The following is a 20618-nucleotide window of genomic DNA, read 5'->3' as shown; positions in this document are numbered from 1 at the left end:
GCCCCCCCAGGCCATCTGGGGTCTCCCCAAATATTTGCCCCTCCCAGCCCCCTGGACACCCCCCTAAGCTTTTTGGGGACCCCCCCCAGCCCGCATTCCAGGACCCCCAGCCCTTCTGGACTCCCCCAGCTCTCAGCTCCCCCCCCCACACCCCCGGGACCCCCAAAGTCCTCCTGGCCCCGCCCCTAGCCGAGCATCGATTGGTCATCTCCACTGTCGCTCCTGCCTTGGCGGGAATGGGGGGGGGCGAGGAGGGGGTTAACCCCTTGGGCGCCAAGGGGGCTTCTTTGGTCCACCATCACCCTGAAATGGTGCCACCTCCATGAGCATCCTCTAAGGACACAACCTCCACCATCATCCCAAGATGGTGCCACCTCCATCCCGAGATGGTGCCACCTCCGTGAGTGTCCTCCAAGGACACAACCTCCACCATCACCCTGAGATGGTACCTCGTCCAAGGACGTAGCCTCCACCATCACACCAAGATGGTGTCACCTCCATGAGCGTCCTCCAAGGACACAACCTCCACCATCACCCTGAGATGGTGCCTCGTCCAAGGACGTAGCCTCCACCATCACACCAAGATGGTGTCACCTCCATGAGCGTCCTCCAAGGACACAACCTCCACCATCACCCCGAGATGGTGCCACCTCCATGAGTGTCCTCCAAGGACACAGCCGCCACCATCACACCAAGATGGTGTCACCTCCGTGAGTGTCCTCCAAGGACACAACCTCCACCGTCATCCTGAGACGGTTCCACCTCCATGAGTGTCCTCCAAGGACACAATCTCTACTATCACCCTGAGATGGTACCTCCTCCAAGGACAGAACCTCCACCATAACCCCGAGATGGTGCCACTTCCATGAGTGTCCTCCAAGGACACAGCCTCCACCATCACCCTGAGATGAATGGTTGCCTTTGCATCCCTTATTTTGGCTTTTTTTTTTTCCCTTCTTCCTCACCCTTTGCTTACAAAATTACTTTTTGGGAGCGTTCTAATGAACCACACACCTGAATTTCTTTGCTCTGCAAGCATTTTTTCATCAAACACAAGGGGAAAAGATAACACAGGCATCACGGCACGAAATTATGTCCATCCAGCTCTGGGTGGAGAGAGGTTCCTCAACAGGCAGCTGCTCTGCCGGGTTGGAGAGAGGCGATTGACGAAAGTTATGGTGGAAAAAAGGAAAAATAGAGACCATAAGAAAGGCATTTTTCTGCGTCCTACGCTGGTACCGTCCTGTTTCAGGGAGAGACGGAGGTTATTGGGGAAAAAAATAGAAAATGCAGGCTGCAAAATCCAGCACTTTTCTATATTCTACATTGTTGCTGTGTCTTTTTGGGGAGAGATGGAGCTTATTTTGGAGAAAATAGAAAATAAAGACAGAAAACCCCACATTTTTCTGCATTCTGTGTTGTTGCCATGTCGTTTCAGAGAGGGATTAAGGTTATGCCATGAAAACAAAAAATATGGAAGGCCAAAAAAAATACATTTTTCTGCATTCCAAGTTGCTGCCATCCTGTTTTGGGGTGAGATGATAGTTATTGGGGGGGAAAACAAACAAACAAACCAACCCAGAAAAAAGATTGCAAAAAAATCACGTGGCATTGCATTCTGTGTCCCAGTAGAACGTGCCGGATGCACCAACCCGCCTCACCATCCTCTACCCCCGGCACGGTGAGACATCAGTGATGGGCCAGCACTGCTTGACACTGGCCCCGACACCCACCACCACCCGGCTGCGAGCCCACCCCGTCACAGCCACGTGGTGCACTTGACCGTCGCCAAAATTACGGGTCAGTTGCGCGGTGAAAGGGACGCGGACGTCCAACCGGCGTCCCTCCAGGGCCACCGTGCACACCATCCGGGGCTGCACCTCCTTCTCAACCACACGGGTATGGACAACATACTCGCTGGTGCTCGCTCCCCCCACCCAGGGGATGTTGTTGACATTGGTGACCTCCCAGCCCGTCCCATTGAAGGCCAAGATGGCGGCTCGCAACACCCCACGGATGGTGGCGAAGACCCTCTGGTCTATCTCCCAGTCGTGCTCCATCTCAGTGGCCTCCTCCAAGGTGACAGCTTTCCGCACCCCTTGGCAGCCCTCGTTCTTCATCGTGGTCTTCGTCAGGGTGACGTCCTCCCCGTGCTCCACTGCCCCGCTGAAGTTGTAGCGGACATCAGAGATGGAGATGTCTGCTGGGCCCTTCTTGACCACCAAGACTTGGTACCACTTGTACCAAACCTCCTCATCATCCACCACTATGAAGGCAGCCCTCTGCTCTTTGCTGACCTTGCCCAAGCCGTAGCGGTTCCTCCCAACGAAGACATCAACAGATGGGCAGCCCTCCACAGCGTTTTCAGGCACGCTGCCGAAGGAGGCGTCCACCCAATCCAGCGCCTCAAAGTCTCCCACGTTGACTAACACCTTGAAGGTGGGGGTGCTCTGCTCCTTTTCTGCAAACGGGAAGAAGCAGAAGGGACCTCGGTCGGGGACGTAGGCACCAGTGTTGCAGCCGAGCACTCCTGTAGAGCAGACATACTCCATCCTCTTGGCATAGTCGTTCCAGTTGGAGACGGCATCGGCGGGCAGCGTGCCTTCAAAAGCCACCCACTTCAGGTATGAAGGTGGCTCCACATCTCGCTTCCTCCGGGGAAAGCTCCAGCTGGCAGCTGCGGGGAGGAAATGGGGGATTTGGGTGAAATGAGATGCCTCCATCCTGCCCCACCGGCTCAAAGCTGGCGGAGCAATGTCCTGCAGAGATCCACCCCATTGGGGAAGGTGCTGACAACGCAACACCTCATGCTTGCCTGAACATGGATGGCCAAGAAAACCATAAGTAAGACACCTCAACAAACCCTTCTTAAATTTTGGGGGGCAAAGCGGGGGGGCAATCCTGCTAAAAATCAGAAGAGCAGAGACCTTCACGCATTGGAGGACAGAGGGATGGATGAGACCATGTACTGGATTTACGTGGCAAGGTTTTGGGCGGGAGGGGGCTGCAGAAGAGTCATTGGGCTGCCCCACATTGGACACAGATAGGTCCAGCTGGCTTCAAAATGGAATCACCGCTGGCCAAACCTGAGCCCATCAGTGATGCTGGTGGTGCCTCTGCGGTAACGTATTTAAGAAAGGCTACAAAATGCTGTGAGAGAGAGGAGTGAGAAAAAATGTGAGAGAAACAACCCTGCAGACACCAAGGTCAGTGAAGAAGGAGGGCAAGGAGGTACTTCAGGGGCTGGAGAAGAGGTTTCCCTTACAGCCCATGGAGAGTCCATGCTGAAGCAGGTTGAACCTGAAGGACTCCAGCCCATGGGAAGGACCCACGTTGGAGCAGGTTCATCCTGAAGGACTCCAGCCCGTGGAGAGCCTACGCTGGAGCAGGTTCATCCTGAAGGACTCCAGCCCATGGGAAGGACCCACGTTGGAGCAGGTTCATCCCGAAGGACTCCAGCCCATGGGAAGGACCCAGTTCATGAAGGACTAGATCCTATAGTTGTTATGAACTGACCACAGCCCCCATTCCCCTACACCTTCTCAGGGGAGAAGAAGGTAGAAGAGTCAAGAGTGAAGCTGAGGCTGAGGGGAGAAGGTGTTTCTAGTTTTCTCTGTTTCTCTCCATCCTATTCTATTTTTAATTACCAATAAATTTAATTAATCTCCTCCAAGTCGCGTCTGCTTTGCCCACGACAGTAAAGGGTCCGTGATCTCCCTGACCTTTATCTCAACCCACAAGCTTTTTTCATCTTATTTTCTCGCCCTTCCAACCAAGGAAGGGGAGAGAGCAGCTGGGTGGGCGTCTGCCAGCCAACCAAGGTCAACCCCCCAGAGAGCAAGACTCACCCGGGGGCTGCAGAGGTCTCCTTCCCATCACTCCCACCGACGGGATTTTGGCAGGTCCATCAGCCCCGCTGCTTCCACGGCCAAGGAGGAGGAGGGTGGCGGCGAGGAATAACTGTGGAGAAGACCAGGGGAAGTTGTCACCCCGTCAAGCACCACCTCACCATCCCGCACCCCAACGGCAATTCCTGACCAGGAGTCGGGTCATGGCTGTATCCTGATATCCCTTTGTCCATCTGGTTTTTGGGGTGAAATCCTGTCTGGTCATATGGACACAGCTTTAATTTTTAACCAGCCCAGGGGGAAAAAGAAGAGGCTGGTTAATGCAACACGGCACCCACTCATAATAACTCTATTTTTTCCTTTTATTTCTTTTTTTATTTCATTTAAATTTTTAAATAATTACTTTCTAGGAGTTAGGAAGTATCCCTTTTTTCCCCTGAAGCAGTTAAAAATCCCCTAAATAACCCAAAACAGTGCCCCGCAAAGCGCCATACCTCACACCTCAGCATCCTGCCGGCCACCTCCGGAGGCTGCGATTTAAATATACATTTTTAATAAAGAAACATATTCATTTCAGCAGCCCCACGGTCACATCATCCTCCCGACCCAACAAACCATCCGCAACTGTTCCATCTTTGCTGGGAACAAGCGCTTCCTCCTGTGGGGTTCCCAAATGCCCAGCTTCACATTTTGGGGCTAAAACCAACCGGTTTGGGTTCTGCTGGATATTTTGCCCACGAGCCGCGGGCTCGATGCAAATCCCAACCGGCACTCGCCTGTGTTTTGCTGCCCCATGCCGCACTCCCTACCTCACCTCTGCTCCCGCTTTGATGTAAATCCCTTTTTTTGGGGTGGTTTTGGCCCTTTTTGGGTCACTTCTAGCCCCGAGCGGTGTTTTCCTGCAGTGCTTGAGCTCGCCCAGAGACACACGAGCCCTGGGAAAGGCCAAAGTCTGAACAGGAAAAGAAGTGCAAATAAATGCAAAAAAAAAGAAAAAGGGGGGGAGGGAGGACTATTATTAGAAATTTGGCAATTTGTCTGCGTTTTGCAGAAAGTTAGCACTTCTTCATTTTTTTTTTTGCCATCAGGAAAAATGCGGTAGTGATGCACAAAAAGCACCCGCAAGCAGCACAAAACACCCATGGTCAGGCGCCTGGGATGTTTCACGTTCTCAAAGCAGTTCCTCTTATCCCAAAACATCGCTTTCAGAAATCAGTATTTCTGGAAAAATCACATAAACCCCTATTTTGCCCCATGCTGGAGGAAAAAAAATTCCCTTTTAAAAAAAAAAAAAATCTACATTTTCTGCTTCGAACCTGTAAATCAAAGGGAATTCAAGCCAACTTGGATCACACACACATCTCTAGAACACAAAAAAATCAGCCAACAGACCCAAAATCCACATGGGTGCTAAAAATGGGGATTTTCCGCCAAAAAGGGAAGTTTTTGCAGTGAGGACACAGCCATTTGGGGAGTTTTTGCCCCAAAAGAGGGTGGTAGCTGCCGGGCCCATGCGGTGTTTTCTCATCTGCCCCAAAATGCCGGTTTTTAGTGCAGAAATGGGATGTCGTCTGGTTTGGTGTCAAACCGAGGCTTGGTGGTGGGGGAGAGGCAGCTGGGAAGGACCCAGGTGTCCGGGCACCCAAACCAGCCCCCCCAGCTCCCACCCCAAACTGGGGAGGGACCCAGGGGTCCTGCGCCCCAAACCAACCCCCACCCCCTTCCCAGTATCCAGAGCCCTGAACCAGACCCCAAACTGGGGAGGAACCCAGGCATCCTGGACCCCCACCCAGGAAGGTCCCAGAAGTCTGGGACCCCCACCCAGGAAGGTCCCAGAAGTCTGGGACCCCCACCCAGGAAGGACCCAGGCATCCCGGACCCCCACCCGGGAAGGACCCAGAAGTCCGGGACCCCCACCCGGGAAAGACCTGGGTGTCCCAGACCCCCACCCGGGAAGGACCCAGGCATCCCAGACCCCCACCCTGGAAGGTCCCAGAAGTCCAGGACCCCCACCTGGGAAGTACCTGGGTGGCCGGGACCCCCACCCGGGAAGGACCCGGGTGTCCTGGACCCCCACCCGGGATGGACCCAGAAGTCTGGGACCCCCCACCTGGGAAGGACCCGGCTGTCCAGGACCCCCACCCAGGAAGGACCCAGAAGTCTGGGACCCCCACCCAGGAAGGACCCAGGCATCCCGGACCCCCACCCTGGAAGGTCCCAGAAGTCAAGGACCCCCACCTGGGAAGGACCTGGGTGCCTGGGACCCCCACCCGGGAAGGTCCCAGAAGTCAAGGACCCCCACCTGGGAAGGACCCGGGTGTCCAGGACCCCCACCCAGGAAGGACCCAGGCATCCCAGACCCCCACCCTGGAAGGTCCCAGAAGTCCAGGACCCCCACCTGGGAAGGACCTGGGTGGCCGGGACCCCCACCCGGGAGGGTCCCAGAAGTCCGGGACCCCCCACCCGGGAAGGTCCCCGGTGTCCGGGACCACCCTCCCCTACCAGCACCCCAACCCTATAGCAGCCGCCAGTGAACACCCCCCCCCTCCACCCTCCCCCAGTGCTCCCAGTCCCATACTGGGTGGCACTGGGCACCCCCGCAGGAAGAAGCCGGGGGGAGGCAGCAAATACCAACGTGCGGCCTTTATTGCCCCGGTTCAGCTGCCCCGGGGTGGGGGACACAAATACCCCCAAAAGGCGCAAATACCCCGGGGGGGAGTGCAAATACCCCAAGAGGGGGCAAATAATAGAAAGATGGGGGCAAATACCCCCGGGGGGGGGATAAATACCCCAAGAGAGAGTCAATAACCCAGATAAAGGGGGCAAATACCCCAGGGGGAGGGGGGCAAATACCCCCGGGGGGGCAAATAACCGGGGGGGGGGGGGGGGGGGGGGTAATTCCAGGGGGGGCCAAGGTCCTGTAGTGCGTCTGAGAGACCCCCCCCCAGGCCATGGAGGGTTGGGCAGGGTCAAAGGTCACTGGGGTTTATCCCCGTGAGGGGTCATAGGTCACCAGAGGTCAACGCCAGAGGTCAAGGGTCAGCCCTAGGGGCAAGAGTCCCCACACAGGGATCAGGGGCAGGCGGGTCACTGTTGTCTAAGTTCAAAGGTCACCGCAGGGGTCAAGGGGCGGTGACCCTAGGTCGCACGGGGTCGGAGGTCACCACGGGGCAGCTCCAGGGTCGCAGGGTCGCTGAGGTCAACGCCGGGGGGGGGGGTCGTAGGGTCAACCCCGGAGTCGCAGGGTGGCGAAAAAGAGGGGGGGGGTGGAATTCGGGTAGTCCAACTGGGGGGTCAGGGGTCGGAGGTCAAGGGTCAGTCCCGGCGCAGGTTCTTGAGCCGCTCCTCCAGGTCGGCGTCGGCGTCGGCCAGCGCGGCCGCGGCTTCGGGCGCCCGCCCCTCCCCCGCCGCCAGCGACCCCCCCGGCGGGGGCAGGGCTGGGGGCAAAGGGCAGAGGTCAGGGGGTCACCACCTTCCACCGCCCCTCCCCTCAAATGCCCCCCGAGCCCCTGAAATAACCCCCCAGACCCTCATCTGCCCCCCAAATATCCCTCCAAATAGCCCCCAGACCCCCTAAATACCCCCGTGCCCCCCTAAATGCCCCCCCCAGACCTGTATCTACCACCCAATGCCCCCCCCATCCCCCAAATCCCCCCCCAGACCCCTCAAATACCCCCTACCTCCAAAATGCCCCCCCTCCCCCGCTCCCCAGTGCCCCTCACAGCCCCTTAAATACCCCCCGGCAGATATTCAACTACACCCCCCCCCAAAATAGCCCCCTAGCCCCCCAAAATGCCCCCCCTCCCCCCCCACTCACTGGCCAGCTCGTCGGTCAGGTTCAGCCCCAGCTCATCCAGCACCTGTGACACCACCGCGTCGCTGCGGGGGACAAGGGGGTCAGTGGTGACACCGGGGACCCCCCCCACCCCCCCAAATGTCCCCTGACCCGCTCTGTCCCCACCCAAGGTGTCATCAACCTTCCCAGCATTCCAAATCTGGCCCCCCCGTTTCCTCCGCCGTGTCCCCTCCATGTCCCCAACCCTCCCCGGGTGTCCCCACGTGTCCCCTCCATGTCCTCAGCCCCCACGTCCCCCCATCGCCATGTCCCTGTCTTCCAGTTCTCCGTGTCCCCCATATCCCCGTTCTACCATCGTGTCCCCTCCACGTCCCCCAAATCCCCATCTCCATGACCTCAACATCCCCTCCATGTCCCCCAAATCCCCATCTCCATGACCCCAACATCCCCTCCATGTCCCCCAAATCCCCGTCTCCACAACCCCAACGTCCCCTCCACGTCCCCCAAATCCCCGTCTCCACAACCCCAATGTCCCCTACATGTCCCCACCTCTCCTCCTCATCGTCCTCGTCCCCCATGGCGTCATCGATGGCGTCATTCATCAGCTCCTCTTTCATGTCCATAATCTCTGCCTGCTTCTCAAACTCCATCATGATCTTCTGGATCTGGGGCAGCTTCAGCTGCGGGGGGGGACACACAGGAACACGACACGTGGCACACAGGGACACGGGGAAGTCCCCGCAGCCGTGTTGGTGGCATTTCATGGTGGCTACAGCCTTGGGTAGGTCCCCAAAACCATTTCGGGTGGTTTGTGGTGGCTATGGTTTTGGGGATGTACCCATGGCCACCTCGAGGGGTTTCTGGTGGCCATGGCCTTGGGCACATCCCCTGAGGAAGCTCATGGTTGCCACAATCTTACGGACATCCTCACAAGCAGCTTGTGGTGGCCATGACCACAGGGACGTCCCCCTGAAGCAGCTGGTGATAGCCATGGTCTTGGGGACATCTTCACGGGCAGCCCAGGGCAACCTGTGGTGGCCACAGCCTTGGGGATCTCCCCTGGGGAAGCTTGTGGTGGCCACATTCTCAAGGACATCCCCGTGGCCACCCCAGGGCAGCTTATGGTGGTCACAGCTTTACGCATATCCCCACGGGCACCCACCTGCCGGTTCATAGTGGCCATGGCCTTGGTGACACCCTTCATGGCCTGGGCCATGGAGTTGTTGGACTTGAGGGTCTGGATCTTGAGGGACACAGCCTGGACGTTGGCCCTCATGGTGATGAACTTCTTCACGTAACGCCGCGTCCGCACCAAGTCCTTCGCCATAATCTTCACCGCATCCTGAAGGCCACAGGGGGAACATCGAGTGGCCACGAGGTCCCCCCAAGAAGGGGTCCCCCAAGATCTCCAGGGATCCCTCTGTGTCCCTCAGGGCCCACCATGGTCCCCACCACCATCTCAACGGTCTCCTGGTCCCCTTGCACCCACTTTGGTCACGTGGGGACTTCCGTGGTCCCCCCCCATCCAATCCCCACCATGTCACCTCGTCCTCTCCATGCACCCATGTCCCAGCTGCATGGTCCCACCATGGTCCCCAGTCACCCCCCCAGCATTCAAGTCCCCTCCATGGTCCCCTGGTCACCACTATGGTCCACCACTGTCCCCCAGGTCCCCTCCACGATCCCCTGGTCTCCCCCCCGAGTGTCCCACCACCCTCCATGTCCCCACCATAGTCCCCTCCAAGAGTCCTGGATCCCTCCGTGTCCCCTGGTCCCCTCCATGTCCCCTAGTCCCGTCTACATCCCTGTGTCCCCACTGCAGTCCCTTGGTCCCCTCCGTGTTCTCCACGTCCCCACCATGTCTCCCGTGGTTCCCTCCGTATTGTCCCATCCCTCCTGCAGTCTCCCGGTGCTCTCCACGTCCCCTCCACGTCCCCCCCCACCCCGTGGTGTCCCCTCACCATCTGGCCCTGCTTGGCCATCTTCTTGATGTCGACAATGATCTTCTTCTCCTGCGCTTCGAGTTTCTGGCGCTCGCGGTCGAGTTCCCGCATGGCGCGGGCCAGCGCCCGCTGGTTCTGCCGCAACAACTCTTCTGGCGTTTTCCGGCGTCCAAACAGCAGGTCCATGGTGGCAGCGACGCCTGGGGAGATGGACGGGGGGACGTGGGACATCGGGGACACGGATGGGGCACAGATGGGAGGGCACGGACACGGGGGGACACGGAAATGGGGGACACAGGGACATGGATATGGAGGATACGGGGGACATGGTGGGACACAGGAAGGCAATGGGAGATGGATATGGGACACATGGGGACATGGTGGGACACGGGGACGTGGTGGAAGATGGATATGGGGCACATGGGGACATGGTGGGACACAGGGACACGATGGGAGATGGATATGGGGCACATGGGGACATGGTGGGACACGGGGACACGATGGGACATGGATATGGGGCACATGGGGACATGGTGGGACACGGGGACGAGGTGGGACACGGGGACGTTGATATGGAGGATATGGGGGGCACGGATGGGGTGATGTGGACATGGGGGATGCGGACATTATGGGGACACAGATATGGGGGACGTGGGTGACAGATATGGGGGACATGGGTGTTTGGGGCACATGGACATGGAGGGGACACGGGCATGGAAGGGACACGGGCATGGGGGATGTGAATATTGGGGTACACGGACATGGGGGACATGAGGGACATGGGGGGGGGACACGGACATGGGAGACATGGACACAAGGGACAGAGGCCAAAGACAAGGGGACCATGAACACGGTGGGGACATGGGGGGACACGGAGGTAGCAGGGACCCACAGGGGACATGGGGGGGACAGATGGGGGGACACACACAGAAAACAGGGGGGAACATGGCGGGGGGGGGACACAGAAAGAAACAGATGGAGAATGGGGGGACATGGGGGGTGGGGACAGGGACACAAATGGGGGGCAGAGATAGGACAAGGGGGGGTGACACATGGTGCTCTGTTGGGTCTGTCCCGGGCGCCCCACTGCCCCCCAAAGCCATTGACACCCCTCCCAAGGGCATTTATTACGCCCCCTGGGGCATTTGTTACCCCTCCAAAGCCACTGACACCCCCCAGGGGCACTTATTAGCCCCTATGGGGCATTTATTACCCCCCAGGGGCATTTATTATGCCCTCTGGGGCATTTATTAACCCTCCAAAGCCATTGACACCCCCCAGAGGCACTTATTACTCCCTATGGGGCATTTATTGCCCCCTCAAAGCCACTGACACCCCTCCCAGGGGCATTTATTACCCCCTATGTGGTATTTATTACACCCCCGGGCATTAATTACCCCCCTAAAGCCACTGACACCCCCCAGAGGCACTTATTACCCCCTATGGGGCACTTATTACCCCCCCAAAGCCACTGACACCCCTCCCAAAGGCATTTATTACCCCTCAGGGGCATTTATTACCCCCTACATGGTATTTATTATGCCCCCGGAGACATTTATTACCCCTCCAAAGCCACTGACACCCCCCAGGGGTATTTATTACACACCCAAGGGCATTAATTACCCCCCTAAAGCCACTGACACCCCCCAGGGGCACTTATTACCCCCTATGGGGCACTTATTACCCCCCCAAAGCCACCGACACCCCTCCCAAAGGCATTTATTACCCCTCAGGGGCATTTATTACCCCCCATGTGGTATTTATTATGCCCCCCGGGGCATTAATTACCCCCCTAAAGCCACTGACACCCCCCAGGGGCATTAATTACCCCCCCAAGGTCAGTTATTACCCCCCCTGGGCCCAGCTGCCCCCCAATACCCCCTCCAGCTGACTTACGCCCCCCCAGGTCCCGCCCCTTCACCATGGCAACAGGACGCGCAGCCAATCACCGGGAGAGGAGGACACCGCCCCCCCCGCCCCCTTCCTCTCTGTGGTTCGTCTCTTCCCAGAGTGTCCCCACGAGTCCTCCCGCCTCCAACTCTATGGTGCAGGCCTAGAGCGGCCCCCGCCGGGCTTTCTGCACGGCTTAAGCCGCTCTCTATGGTCTCGGGGGGCCTCTCCCGCTCCCGGAGGACCCATGACTCTATGGTCTCCCCCCCCCCGGCGCCGACGGCAGCCCCTCCACGGGAATCCCTTCTAGCCCCCTCCCGGAGGAGCTTCTCTATGGTCCCGAGCCCCGCTCACTCCCCCATGTCACCCCGGTACCGGCCGCTCTGGCCCGCTCCTCTCTGTGGTATTACCGGTACCGGGCCCCTCTAGCCCACCCCCAGCTCTGTGATCCCCGGGGCCCTCTGCTCCCCCCCCCCCGCTCTATGGTTCCCCGGTACTGGGCCCCTCTAGCCCACTCCCCCCGTCTCTATGACCCCCGGTACCGGGCCCCTCTGTCCCCCCCGCCGCTCTCTATGATCCCCCGGTGGCCTGCCCGGGCCCCTCACCCCGGATCCTTCCGCGTCTCCCGGTCTCTCCCGCGCACTTCCGCAAACCTCGTGACGTCGCCTGGGTTTCGGTCACGTGACGGGGGAAACCACGAGCGCCGGGCGCCACTGCCCCGCCCCCTCCGGTGGGAAACCATCGAGATGAAGCGGCTGGAGTGGCCACTTCCTTTACGGTGGGAGGGGAATCGAGAGGAGACGGCCAGAGCGTCGGCTCCGGCGGTGATGGCGACCCCTGGCGGCGCGGGGGTACTGGGGCAGAGTGGGGTCAACTGGGAGGCAGTGGGGGGGCTCATACTGGGTATACTGGGACAGGGGAAACCGTGCACACTGGGAGCCCTGGGTCCAGGAGCTGGGTGTACTGGGCACACTGGGATTAGGAACTGGGCATAGTGGGAGGCCTGGGACAGGGAGCTGATCGTACTGGGCAAACTGGGATTAGGAACGAGACATACTGGGAGCCCGGGGGCAGGCAACTGGGCATACTGGGAGCCATGAGGAAGGGAACTGGGCAAACTGGGAACTGAGCGCACTGGGAGCCCTAGGGAGGGGAGCCAGGTATACTGGGCACACTGGGACTGGGAACCGAGCACACTAGGAGCCCTAGGGCAGGCAACTGGGCATACTGGGAGCCCTAAGGAAGGCAACTGGGCACACTGGGAGCCCTAGGGCAAGCAACTGGGCATACTGGGAGCCCTAGGAAAGGGAACTGGGCACACTGGGAGCCCTAAGGAAGGGAACTGGGCACACTGGGACTGGGAACTGGGCACACTGTGAACCCTAGGGAAGGGAACCAGGCATACTGGGCACACTGGGATTGGGAACTGGGCATAGCGGGAGCCCTACAGCAGGCAACTGGGCACACTGTGAGCCCTAGGGAAGGGAACTGGGCATACTGGGCACACGGGGACTGGGAACTGGCCATACTGGGAACCATGACACCAGTAACCGGACACACCAACCTCCCTGGAGCAGGAATGGGGCGCATCGCCCAAACTGGGCCCAACTGGAAACAGCCCTCCCCCCCAATCCCAGTTTAACCAGTAAGACCACCCCCCCCCCAGAGAAGTAATGAGTAGGGGGGGGGGTCTCCACCGCTCGTTACCGTCGCCCTTTAATCACCCGCAAGAGCAGCTCGGGGGGGGGGGGGGGGGCAGAAAAAGGAGGGGGGGGGCCCCCCCCCGCCCCCGGGGGGGCAATAAATAGGGGGGGGCGGGGAAGGAAAAAAAAAAGGGGAGGGGGGGGGTCGGGGGGTTAAGGGTGGGGGTCAGGGTGGGGCTACTTGAGGCAACGCTCGAAGTAGGTGGCCCCCACGTAGCCCCCCCGCAGGGAACGCTGGACGTTCTGCTCGAAGAGACGCCGGTTGCTCTGCAGCACCTCCGCCGCCTCCTTGTTCAGGGGGTCCTCGGGGTTCGGCTCCTGGGGGGGGGGATGACACAGGACCCCCCCCAATTTAGTATTTTTTTTTTCGGGGGGGGGGGGTGGTGCTATTATCCTTTAAGTGTGTCCCGTCCCTCCAGTGTCGGAAATTTTCGGGCATTTCCAGGGGGGGAGATTAGTAGTGACCAAACTGGGATGGGGATTTGGGGGCTGCCTGGGTGGTGCTGGGGGGCCTTAGTTTGGGGGGGCCCCTCCCAAACTTCCTGGGACTCCTTAGTGCCCCCCCGTACTCCTAAGTGCCCCCCCCAATACCCTCTGGGACTCCTTCTGCCCCCCCATACTCCTTAATGTCCCCCCCTTTATTCCTTAATGCCCCCCCCGACTCCTACTGCCCCCCCTTTATTCCTTAATGCCCCCCCGACTCCTACTGCCCCCCCCTACTCCTTAGTGCCCCCCCCCAAATACCCCTGGTACTCCTTAATGCCCCCCCAAGACTCCTTAATGCCCCCCCCCAATACCCCCCAGGACTCCTTAATGCCCCCCCCCAATACCCTCTAGGACTCCTTTCTGCCCCCCCATATCCCTTAATGCCCCCCATACCCCTCAGGACTCCTTTCTGCCCCCTCCCCTACACCTTAATGCCCCCCAATACTCCTTTCTGCCCCCCCCCCCCCACCTTAACACTCCCCCAATACCCCCCTGGGGCTCTTTACCTGCCCCGGGGTCTCCCCAACAGCCCCCTGGTACCCCTTGGGGCTCCTTAATGCCCCCCTGAGCACCCCAATACCCCCCCCAGCATAAATTAACCCCTCAATAACTGCCCCGATACCCCCCCAATACCTCCTGATGCCCCTGCTGGACCCCTAAGCCCCCCCCCCATATCCCCTTTGACACCCCCAGGGCAGAAAACTGCCCCCTTATCCCACCCCCACTGGGGTATTAAAGGCGGGGGGGGGGAGGGGTCCCCATGGTGGCATTGGGGTTGGGGACAGTCTGGGATGACCTAGAACCACCCGGTGTCCCCATGAAGTGACCAAGTGTCCTCATGGGACAGGCCATGGGGGGGGGCCACCATTGTGGCCACCATGGGCCACCTCAGGGTGTGCCTGGACCACAGGGTGCCACCTCGGGGTGTCATCAGGTCACTGGGGGCCCCTTTGGGGTGATTAAGCATCACTGGGTGCCCCCAAAAGGTGTCCCAAGGCCACCAGGTGCACCCAGGAGGTGTCCCAAGGTCACCAGGTGCCAGCTTGGGTTCTCCCAAGGCCACCAAGGGCACCTAGAACATGTCCCAAGGCCACCGGGTGCCTCCTCAGGGTGTCCCAAGGCCACCGGGTGCACCCAGGACATGTCCCAAGGCCACCAGGTTCCTCCTCAGATTGTCCCAGGGCCACCAAAGGTGCCTTGGATGTGTCCCAAGGCCACCGGGTGCACCCAGGACATGTCCCAAGGCCACCAGGTTCCTCCTCAGATTGTCCCAGGGCCACCAAAGGTGCCTTGGATGTGTCCCAAGGCCACCGGGTGCACCCAGGACATGTCCCAAGGCCACCAGGTGCCGCCTCAGATTGTCCCAGGGCTACCAAAGGTGCCTTGGATGTGTCCCAAGGCCACCGGGTGCACCCAGGACATGTCCCAAGGCCACCAGGTGCCGCCTCAGGTTGTTCCAAGGCCACCGGGTGCACCCAGGACATGTCCCAAGGCCACCGGGTGCTTTCTCAGGTTGTTCCAAGGCCACCGGGTGCACCCAGGACATGTCCCAAGGCCACCAGGTGCCGCCTCAGGTTGTTCCAAGGCCACCGGGTGCACCCAGGACATGTCCCAAGGCCACTGGGTGCTTCCTCAGGTTGTTCCAAGGCCACCGGGTGCTTCCTCAGGTTGTTCCAAGGCCACCGGGTGCACCCAGGACATGTCCCAAGGCCACCGGGTGCTTCCTCAGGTTGTCCCAAGGCCACCAAGGGTGCCCCCCAAGGGCCACCCCAGAGCCACGATGGGTGCCCCCCACCCACAGGGGCTTGTACCCCAGCGGTACTCACCAGGAAGAGGTACTGCAGGCCGTAGATGATGGAGTTTATCGTCAGGACGGGCTTCCAGTCCTCTCTGGGGACAGAGCTGGGTGTCAGGGGGGACACTGGGGCCACCACAGCAGTGGCCGTAGCCACTCCAAGGTGACTGGGGCCACCCTGTGCCCACACTCAAGGTGCACAGGGCAACCATTTGCCCCCTTGTCCCACCCTGCCAGGTATCCGGGGGCAGATGGGGACCTAGATCCAACCATGGCCACCCCACATACGGCAGTGGCCACCTTGGATGGGGCAGTGGCCACCTCGGAGGTGGCAGTGGCCCACCTGAGGATGTTGAGGCAGACGTTGCCCTCCAGGTCGATGTTGGGGTGATAAACCATCGTCTCACACTTCACCTTCGGCGGGTCGTGGGGGTAGCCCTGGCCGACCTGGGAAGGGGCAGGGGGAGCGGGCACAGTGTCACGGCTTGGCCCCCCCTTGTGGCCACCGGCCACGTCTTGGTGGCCACTAGCCCCCCACCCCAATCCACAGTGTGGACACCTGGTTTCTAGTCATGTCTTGGTGGTCACTGGTTTCATGGTGGTGGCCACCAGCCTCTAGACCCTGCCCCCAACCCTCAGTGAGGACACATGGCTGCTTGTCACGTCTCGGTGGCCACAGGTCACATCTTGGTAGCCACCAGTTTCTTGTCCCTACCTCAAATCACAGAACAGACGCAGCCAACGGTCACATCTTAGTGGTCACCAACCCCTAGGTCCCATCATCAAGCCACAGAGACAGACATGCGGCCTGGTCACGTCTTGGTGGCCACCAAGTCCCCCCACCCCACCTCCAATATACAGAGCAGACACATGGCCACTAGTCACGTCTTGGTGGCCACCAGGCCCTACCCCAACCCACAGGGTGGACACTTGGCTACCAGTCACATCTTGGTGGCCACCAACCCCTGATCCCAATCCCAACCCATATGGTGGCCACAAGTCATGGCCGGTCATCTTCTAGTGGCCACAGGTCAGGCTTCAGTGGCCGCCTGCCTCTTGCTCCCACCCATAATACAAGTTCATGACTGTGGGTCCCAGCCTGGTGGCTGCAGGTCCCACCTTGGTGGCCACCACCCCACTGCTGCCACCCCCAGCCCCAGGAGCAGCCACATGGCCATCGGTCCCATCTTGGTGGCCCCAGGATGGGTGTTGGTGGCCACGGAATTCCCCCCCCCCTCCAGGTGCAGGACTGACCTTAAAACTGAAGACGAATTTCCCTCCCTTATAGAAGCCCTGTGGGAGAGACAGATGTCACCAGGGGTGGGGACACGGAGGGGACACAAGGGACATCGGGGGGACCCCGAGGGACAAGTAGGGACAAAGAGGGGGACAGGGGAAGGATGGGGAAATGGGCAAGACCCGTAGGGAAAGAGGGGGGGGCACAGGGGAACCCCAAAGGACACAAAGGTCTTCGGAGGGGACACAGGGGTGACAGAGGGGAACGGGAGGTTCCGGTGGGGACACGAGGACAGCGCAGGGATGGGCAGGGACCCCGAAATGACACGAGGGGACAGGGGCAAGAGACAGGGAGCAGGTGGGGGATGCGGAGAGCCAGGAGGACGCACGGAGACAGGAGGGGACAAAAGGAACGGGGGATTCCAGGGTGGGACATAGGACTCCGGGGGCAGGATTTGGGGAGTGGGGGGGACACCCAAGAGGGTGACAAGGGGACAGGGGGGTGACAGGGGGAGCCCACCTCGTCGGGGCAGATGAGGAGGCGGAAGTGCAGCAGGTCGTCCTGGTCGGAGAAGTCAATCTCACACGTCTTGGGCAGGTTCAGCTCGTTGATGTCTGGGGGGGGACACGGGTGACACCCGGGGACGCAGAGGTGAGTTAGAGGGGGACACGGACACAGGGCTGGGGCCACCCCGAGACCACCCTCCAGGCTGGGTCATCCCAGGCCCAGTGTGGCCTTACTGGGACCAGTACGTTCCCCCCCACCGGGGCCTTACTGGGACCAGTACCTTCCCCCCCACCGGGGCCTTACTGGGACCAGTATGTAGCCCTACTAGGATCAGTACACTCCCCCTACCAGAGCCTTACTGGGACCAGTACATTCCCCCCGACCAGGGCCCAGTATGTAGCCCTACTAGGATCAGTACATTCCCCCTACCGGAGCCTTACTGGGACCAGTACATTCCCCCTCACTGGGGCCTTACTGGGACCAGTACACTGCCCCCAACCAGGGCCTTACTAGGACTAGTACATGGCCCTACTGGGACCAGTATGTTCCTCCCATCAGAGCCTTCCTGGGACCAGTACATGGCCCTGCTAGGACCAGTACATTCCCCCTTACTGGGGCCTTACTGGGACCAGTAAGTTCCCCCCACCGGAGCTTTACTGGGACCAGTACGTTCCCCCTTACTGGGGCCCTACTGGGACCAGTACGTGGCCCTACTGGGACCAGTACATTCCCCCCCACTGGGGCCTTACTGGGACCAGTACGTTACCCCCACTGGAGCTTTACTAGGACCAGTACATTCCCCCTTACTGGGACCAGTACATTCTCTCTTACTGGGGCCTTACTGGGACCAGTACATTCCCCCTTACCATGGCCTTACTAGGAACAGTACGTAGCCCTACTGGGACCAGTATGTTCCACCCTACCAGGGCCATACCAGGACCAATACGTTGCCCCCACCGGGGCCTTAGTGGGACCAGTATGTGGCCCTACGAGGTCCAATACATTCCCCCTTACTGGGGCCTTACTGGGACCAGTACGTTCCACCCCACCAGGGCCGTACGAGGACCAGTACGTTGCCCCCACCGGGGCCTTACTGGGACCAGTACATTCCCCCTTACCATGGCCTTAGTGGGACCAGTACATAGCCCTGCTGGGACCAGTACGTTCTGCCCCACCGGGGCTGTACTGGGACCAGCACGTTCCCCCCCACTGGGGCCTTACTGGGACCAGTACATTCTCTCTTACTGGGGCCTTACTGGGACCAGTACGTGGCCCTACTAGGACCAGTACATTACCCCTTACTGGGGCCTTACTAGGAATAGTACATAGCCCTACTGGGATCAGTACGTTCCACCCCACCAGGGCCGTACCAGGACCAGTATGTTGCCCCCACTGGGGCCTTACTGGGACCAGTACATTCCCCCTTACCATGGCCTTAGTGGGACCAGTACATAGCCCTGCTGGGACCAGTACGTTCTGCCCCACCGGGGCTGTACTGGGACCAGTACGTTCCCCCCACTGGGGCCTTACTGGGACCAGTACGTTCCCCCCACTAGGGCCTTACTGGGACCAGTACGTTCCCCCCCACCGGGGCCTTAGTGGGACCAGTACGTGGCCCTACTAGGACCAGTACATTACCCCTTACTGGGGCCTTACTAGGAATAGTACGTAGCCCTACTGGGATCAGTACGTTCCACCCCACCAGGGCCATACTGGGACCAGTATGTTGCCCCCACCGGGGCCTTAGTGGGACCAGTACATAGCCCTGCTGGGACCAGTACGTTCTGTCCCACCGGGGCTGTACTGGGACCAGTACGTTCCCCCCCACTGGGGCCTTACTGGGACCAGTACATTCTCTCTTACTGGGGCCTTACTAGGAATAGTACACAGCCCTACTGGGATCAGTACATTCCACCCCACCAGGGCCATACTGGGACCAGTATGTTGCCCCCACCGGGGCCTTAGTGGGACCAGTACATGGCCCTACTAGGACCAGTACGTTCCACTCCACCAGGGCCATACCAGGACCAGTACGTTCCCCCCCACCGGGGCCTTAGTGGGACCAGTACGTGGCCCTACTAGGGCCAGTACATTCCCCCTCACCGGTGCCTTACTGGGACCAGTACGCGGCCCTACCAGGACCAACACGTTCCCCTTCACCTGGGCTCTACCAGGACCAGTACACGGCCTTACCGGGACCAGTACGTCCCCCCACACTGGGGCCATACCGGGACCAGTACGTGCTCCCCGCTTAGGCCCCACCGGGCCCCGCTCCCCACCCGTTGGGCCTCACTAGGCCCAGCCAACCCCCCCAACGGCCGGTCCGGTCCCGACGGGTACCGGGGAAGGCTGGGGGGGGGGGGGGGGGGTGTTGGGGGTGTTTTTTTGGGGGGGGCCGGTCACCTTTCTGGATGCGGAGCTGGGCGGCCGAGGCCTTTTTGCTGGTGCCCTTGGTGCCGCCCGCCGATTCCTCCTCCTTCTTCTGTTGCTTCAGCGAGAAGAGCTTGATCATCCTGCCGGGCCGAACCGGGCCGGGGGGACCGGCGGGGAGGGGGGCCGGACCGGGCCCGGCGGCGGCACGGAGCCGGGCTGGGCCCCCCCCGGGTTGGGGAAAAGGGGGGGCGGACGGCGGAGCCGGAGAAACGACGGAGGTTCTGAGGAGACGGAGGATCGGCGACGACCGGCGCCGCTCGGCAACTTCCGGAAACGCTTCGGGACTCTCCGGAAGGAGCTTCGGGGCTCTCCGGAAGGGGGCGGGAGATTCGGAGACGGCTTCGGGGTTTTCCGGAGAGGGCTCGGGCGGGAGCCGAACAGCGCTTCGGCTTTTTCCGGAAGGAGAACGACTCGTTCCGGGGAGGGGTCGTCCGCCGACGCTTCGGCTCTTTCCGGAAGAGCTTTCGGCTCTTTCCGGAGACGCTTCGGGTTCGATGAGTCCCGCCCCGCCTCGGGTCTCTCCGGAAAGCGCCGAGTGCCGCTGAGTTCTTTCCCGAGCAGCGTCGGCTCTTTCCGGAAAAAAAAACCCCGCCGGTTCGGCTTTTTTCCGGAGAGGAGCCTCGGGTTTCTCCGGAAGGACAGGGGGCTGGCCGCCTTCGGCTCCCCTTCGGAGCGCTTTCGGCTCCTTTCGGAAACGGTTCGGCTCTTTCCGGCACCGCCCTCTCCTCCCCTCCCCGCTCCCTTCGGGTCTCACCGGAAAGCGTCGGCTATTCCCGGAACCCCACCCCCCACACCCTCCTCCTCGAAACTCGGCTCTTTCCGTAACTCTTCGGCTCTTTCCGGATTCCCCCCTACTTCCACCAACCAATCCTGGCAAGGGGGAGGAGCTCGAGCCACCGGCCCAGCCCTGCGGTACGGGTGCCGGTGAGAAGGCCTTTACTGTCCCCCAGTGGGCGCCGCCATCTTTCTCGTGGGCGCCG

General features: G+C 60.4%; 3 protein-coding genes and 1 long non-coding RNA gene across 4 annotated transcripts; 1 reads left to right on the top strand and 3 right to left on the bottom strand.

Annotated features, from left to right (window-relative positions):
* Nucleotides 1–1302: 1302 nt before the first annotated feature.
* LOC104323112 (natterin-4-like) lies at nt 1303–5414 on the bottom strand. The gene is made up of 4 exons (XM_009926595.2): nt 4658–5414; nt 4343–4378; nt 3849–3960; nt 1303–2677 (listed from the first exon to the last, which is right to left on the bottom strand). The coding sequence occupies exons 2-4, from the start codon at nt 4355–4357 to the stop codon at nt 1668–1670; spliced, it is 1137 nt and encodes a 378-aa protein (XP_009924897.2). The 5' UTR covers nt 4358–4378; nt 4658–5414; the 3' UTR covers nt 1303–1667.
* Nucleotides 2643–3673, top strand: LOC138683252 (uncharacterized). Its single transcript, XR_011322871.1, has 2 exons — nt 2643–3428; nt 3478–3673. It is a non-coding gene; the product is annotated as an uncharacterized lncRNA (long non-coding RNA).
* A 1062-nt stretch (nt 5415–6476) lies between the features above and the next one.
* On the bottom strand, nt 6477–12225 carry CHMP2A (charged multivesicular body protein 2A). The gene is made up of 6 exons (XM_069774812.1): nt 12083–12225; nt 9606–9787; nt 8807–8986; nt 8194–8324; nt 7666–7727; nt 6477–7285 (listed from the first exon to the last, which is right to left on the bottom strand). Exons 2-6 carry the CDS (start codon nt 9771–9773, stop codon nt 7164–7166), a joined length of 663 nt encoding a protein of 220 aa, XP_069630913.1. The 5' UTR covers nt 9774–9787; nt 12083–12225; the 3' UTR covers nt 6477–7163.
* A 942-nt stretch (nt 12226–13167) lies between these two features.
* Nucleotides 13168–20102, bottom strand: UBE2M (ubiquitin conjugating enzyme E2 M). Its single transcript, XM_069774811.1, has 6 exons — nt 19609–20102; nt 17218–17312; nt 16716–16754; nt 15805–15908; nt 15493–15556; nt 13168–13498 (listed from the first exon to the last, which is right to left on the bottom strand). The coding sequence occupies exons 1-6, from the start codon at nt 19715–19717 to the stop codon at nt 13358–13360; spliced, it is 552 nt and encodes a 183-aa protein (XP_069630912.1). The 5' UTR covers nt 19718–20102; the 3' UTR covers nt 13168–13357.
* Nucleotides 20103–20618: the final 516 nt, after the last annotated feature.

The sequence above is a fragment of the Haliaeetus albicilla genome, chromosome 32, assembly GCF_947461875.1.
Source record: "Haliaeetus albicilla chromosome 32, bHalAlb1.1, whole genome shotgun sequence".
Classification (NCBI taxonomy): Eukaryota; Metazoa; Chordata; class Aves; order Accipitriformes; family Accipitridae; genus Haliaeetus; species Haliaeetus albicilla.
Note: the sequence above shows the minus strand (reverse complement) of the source record. Positions and strands in the feature narration are given on the sequence as shown.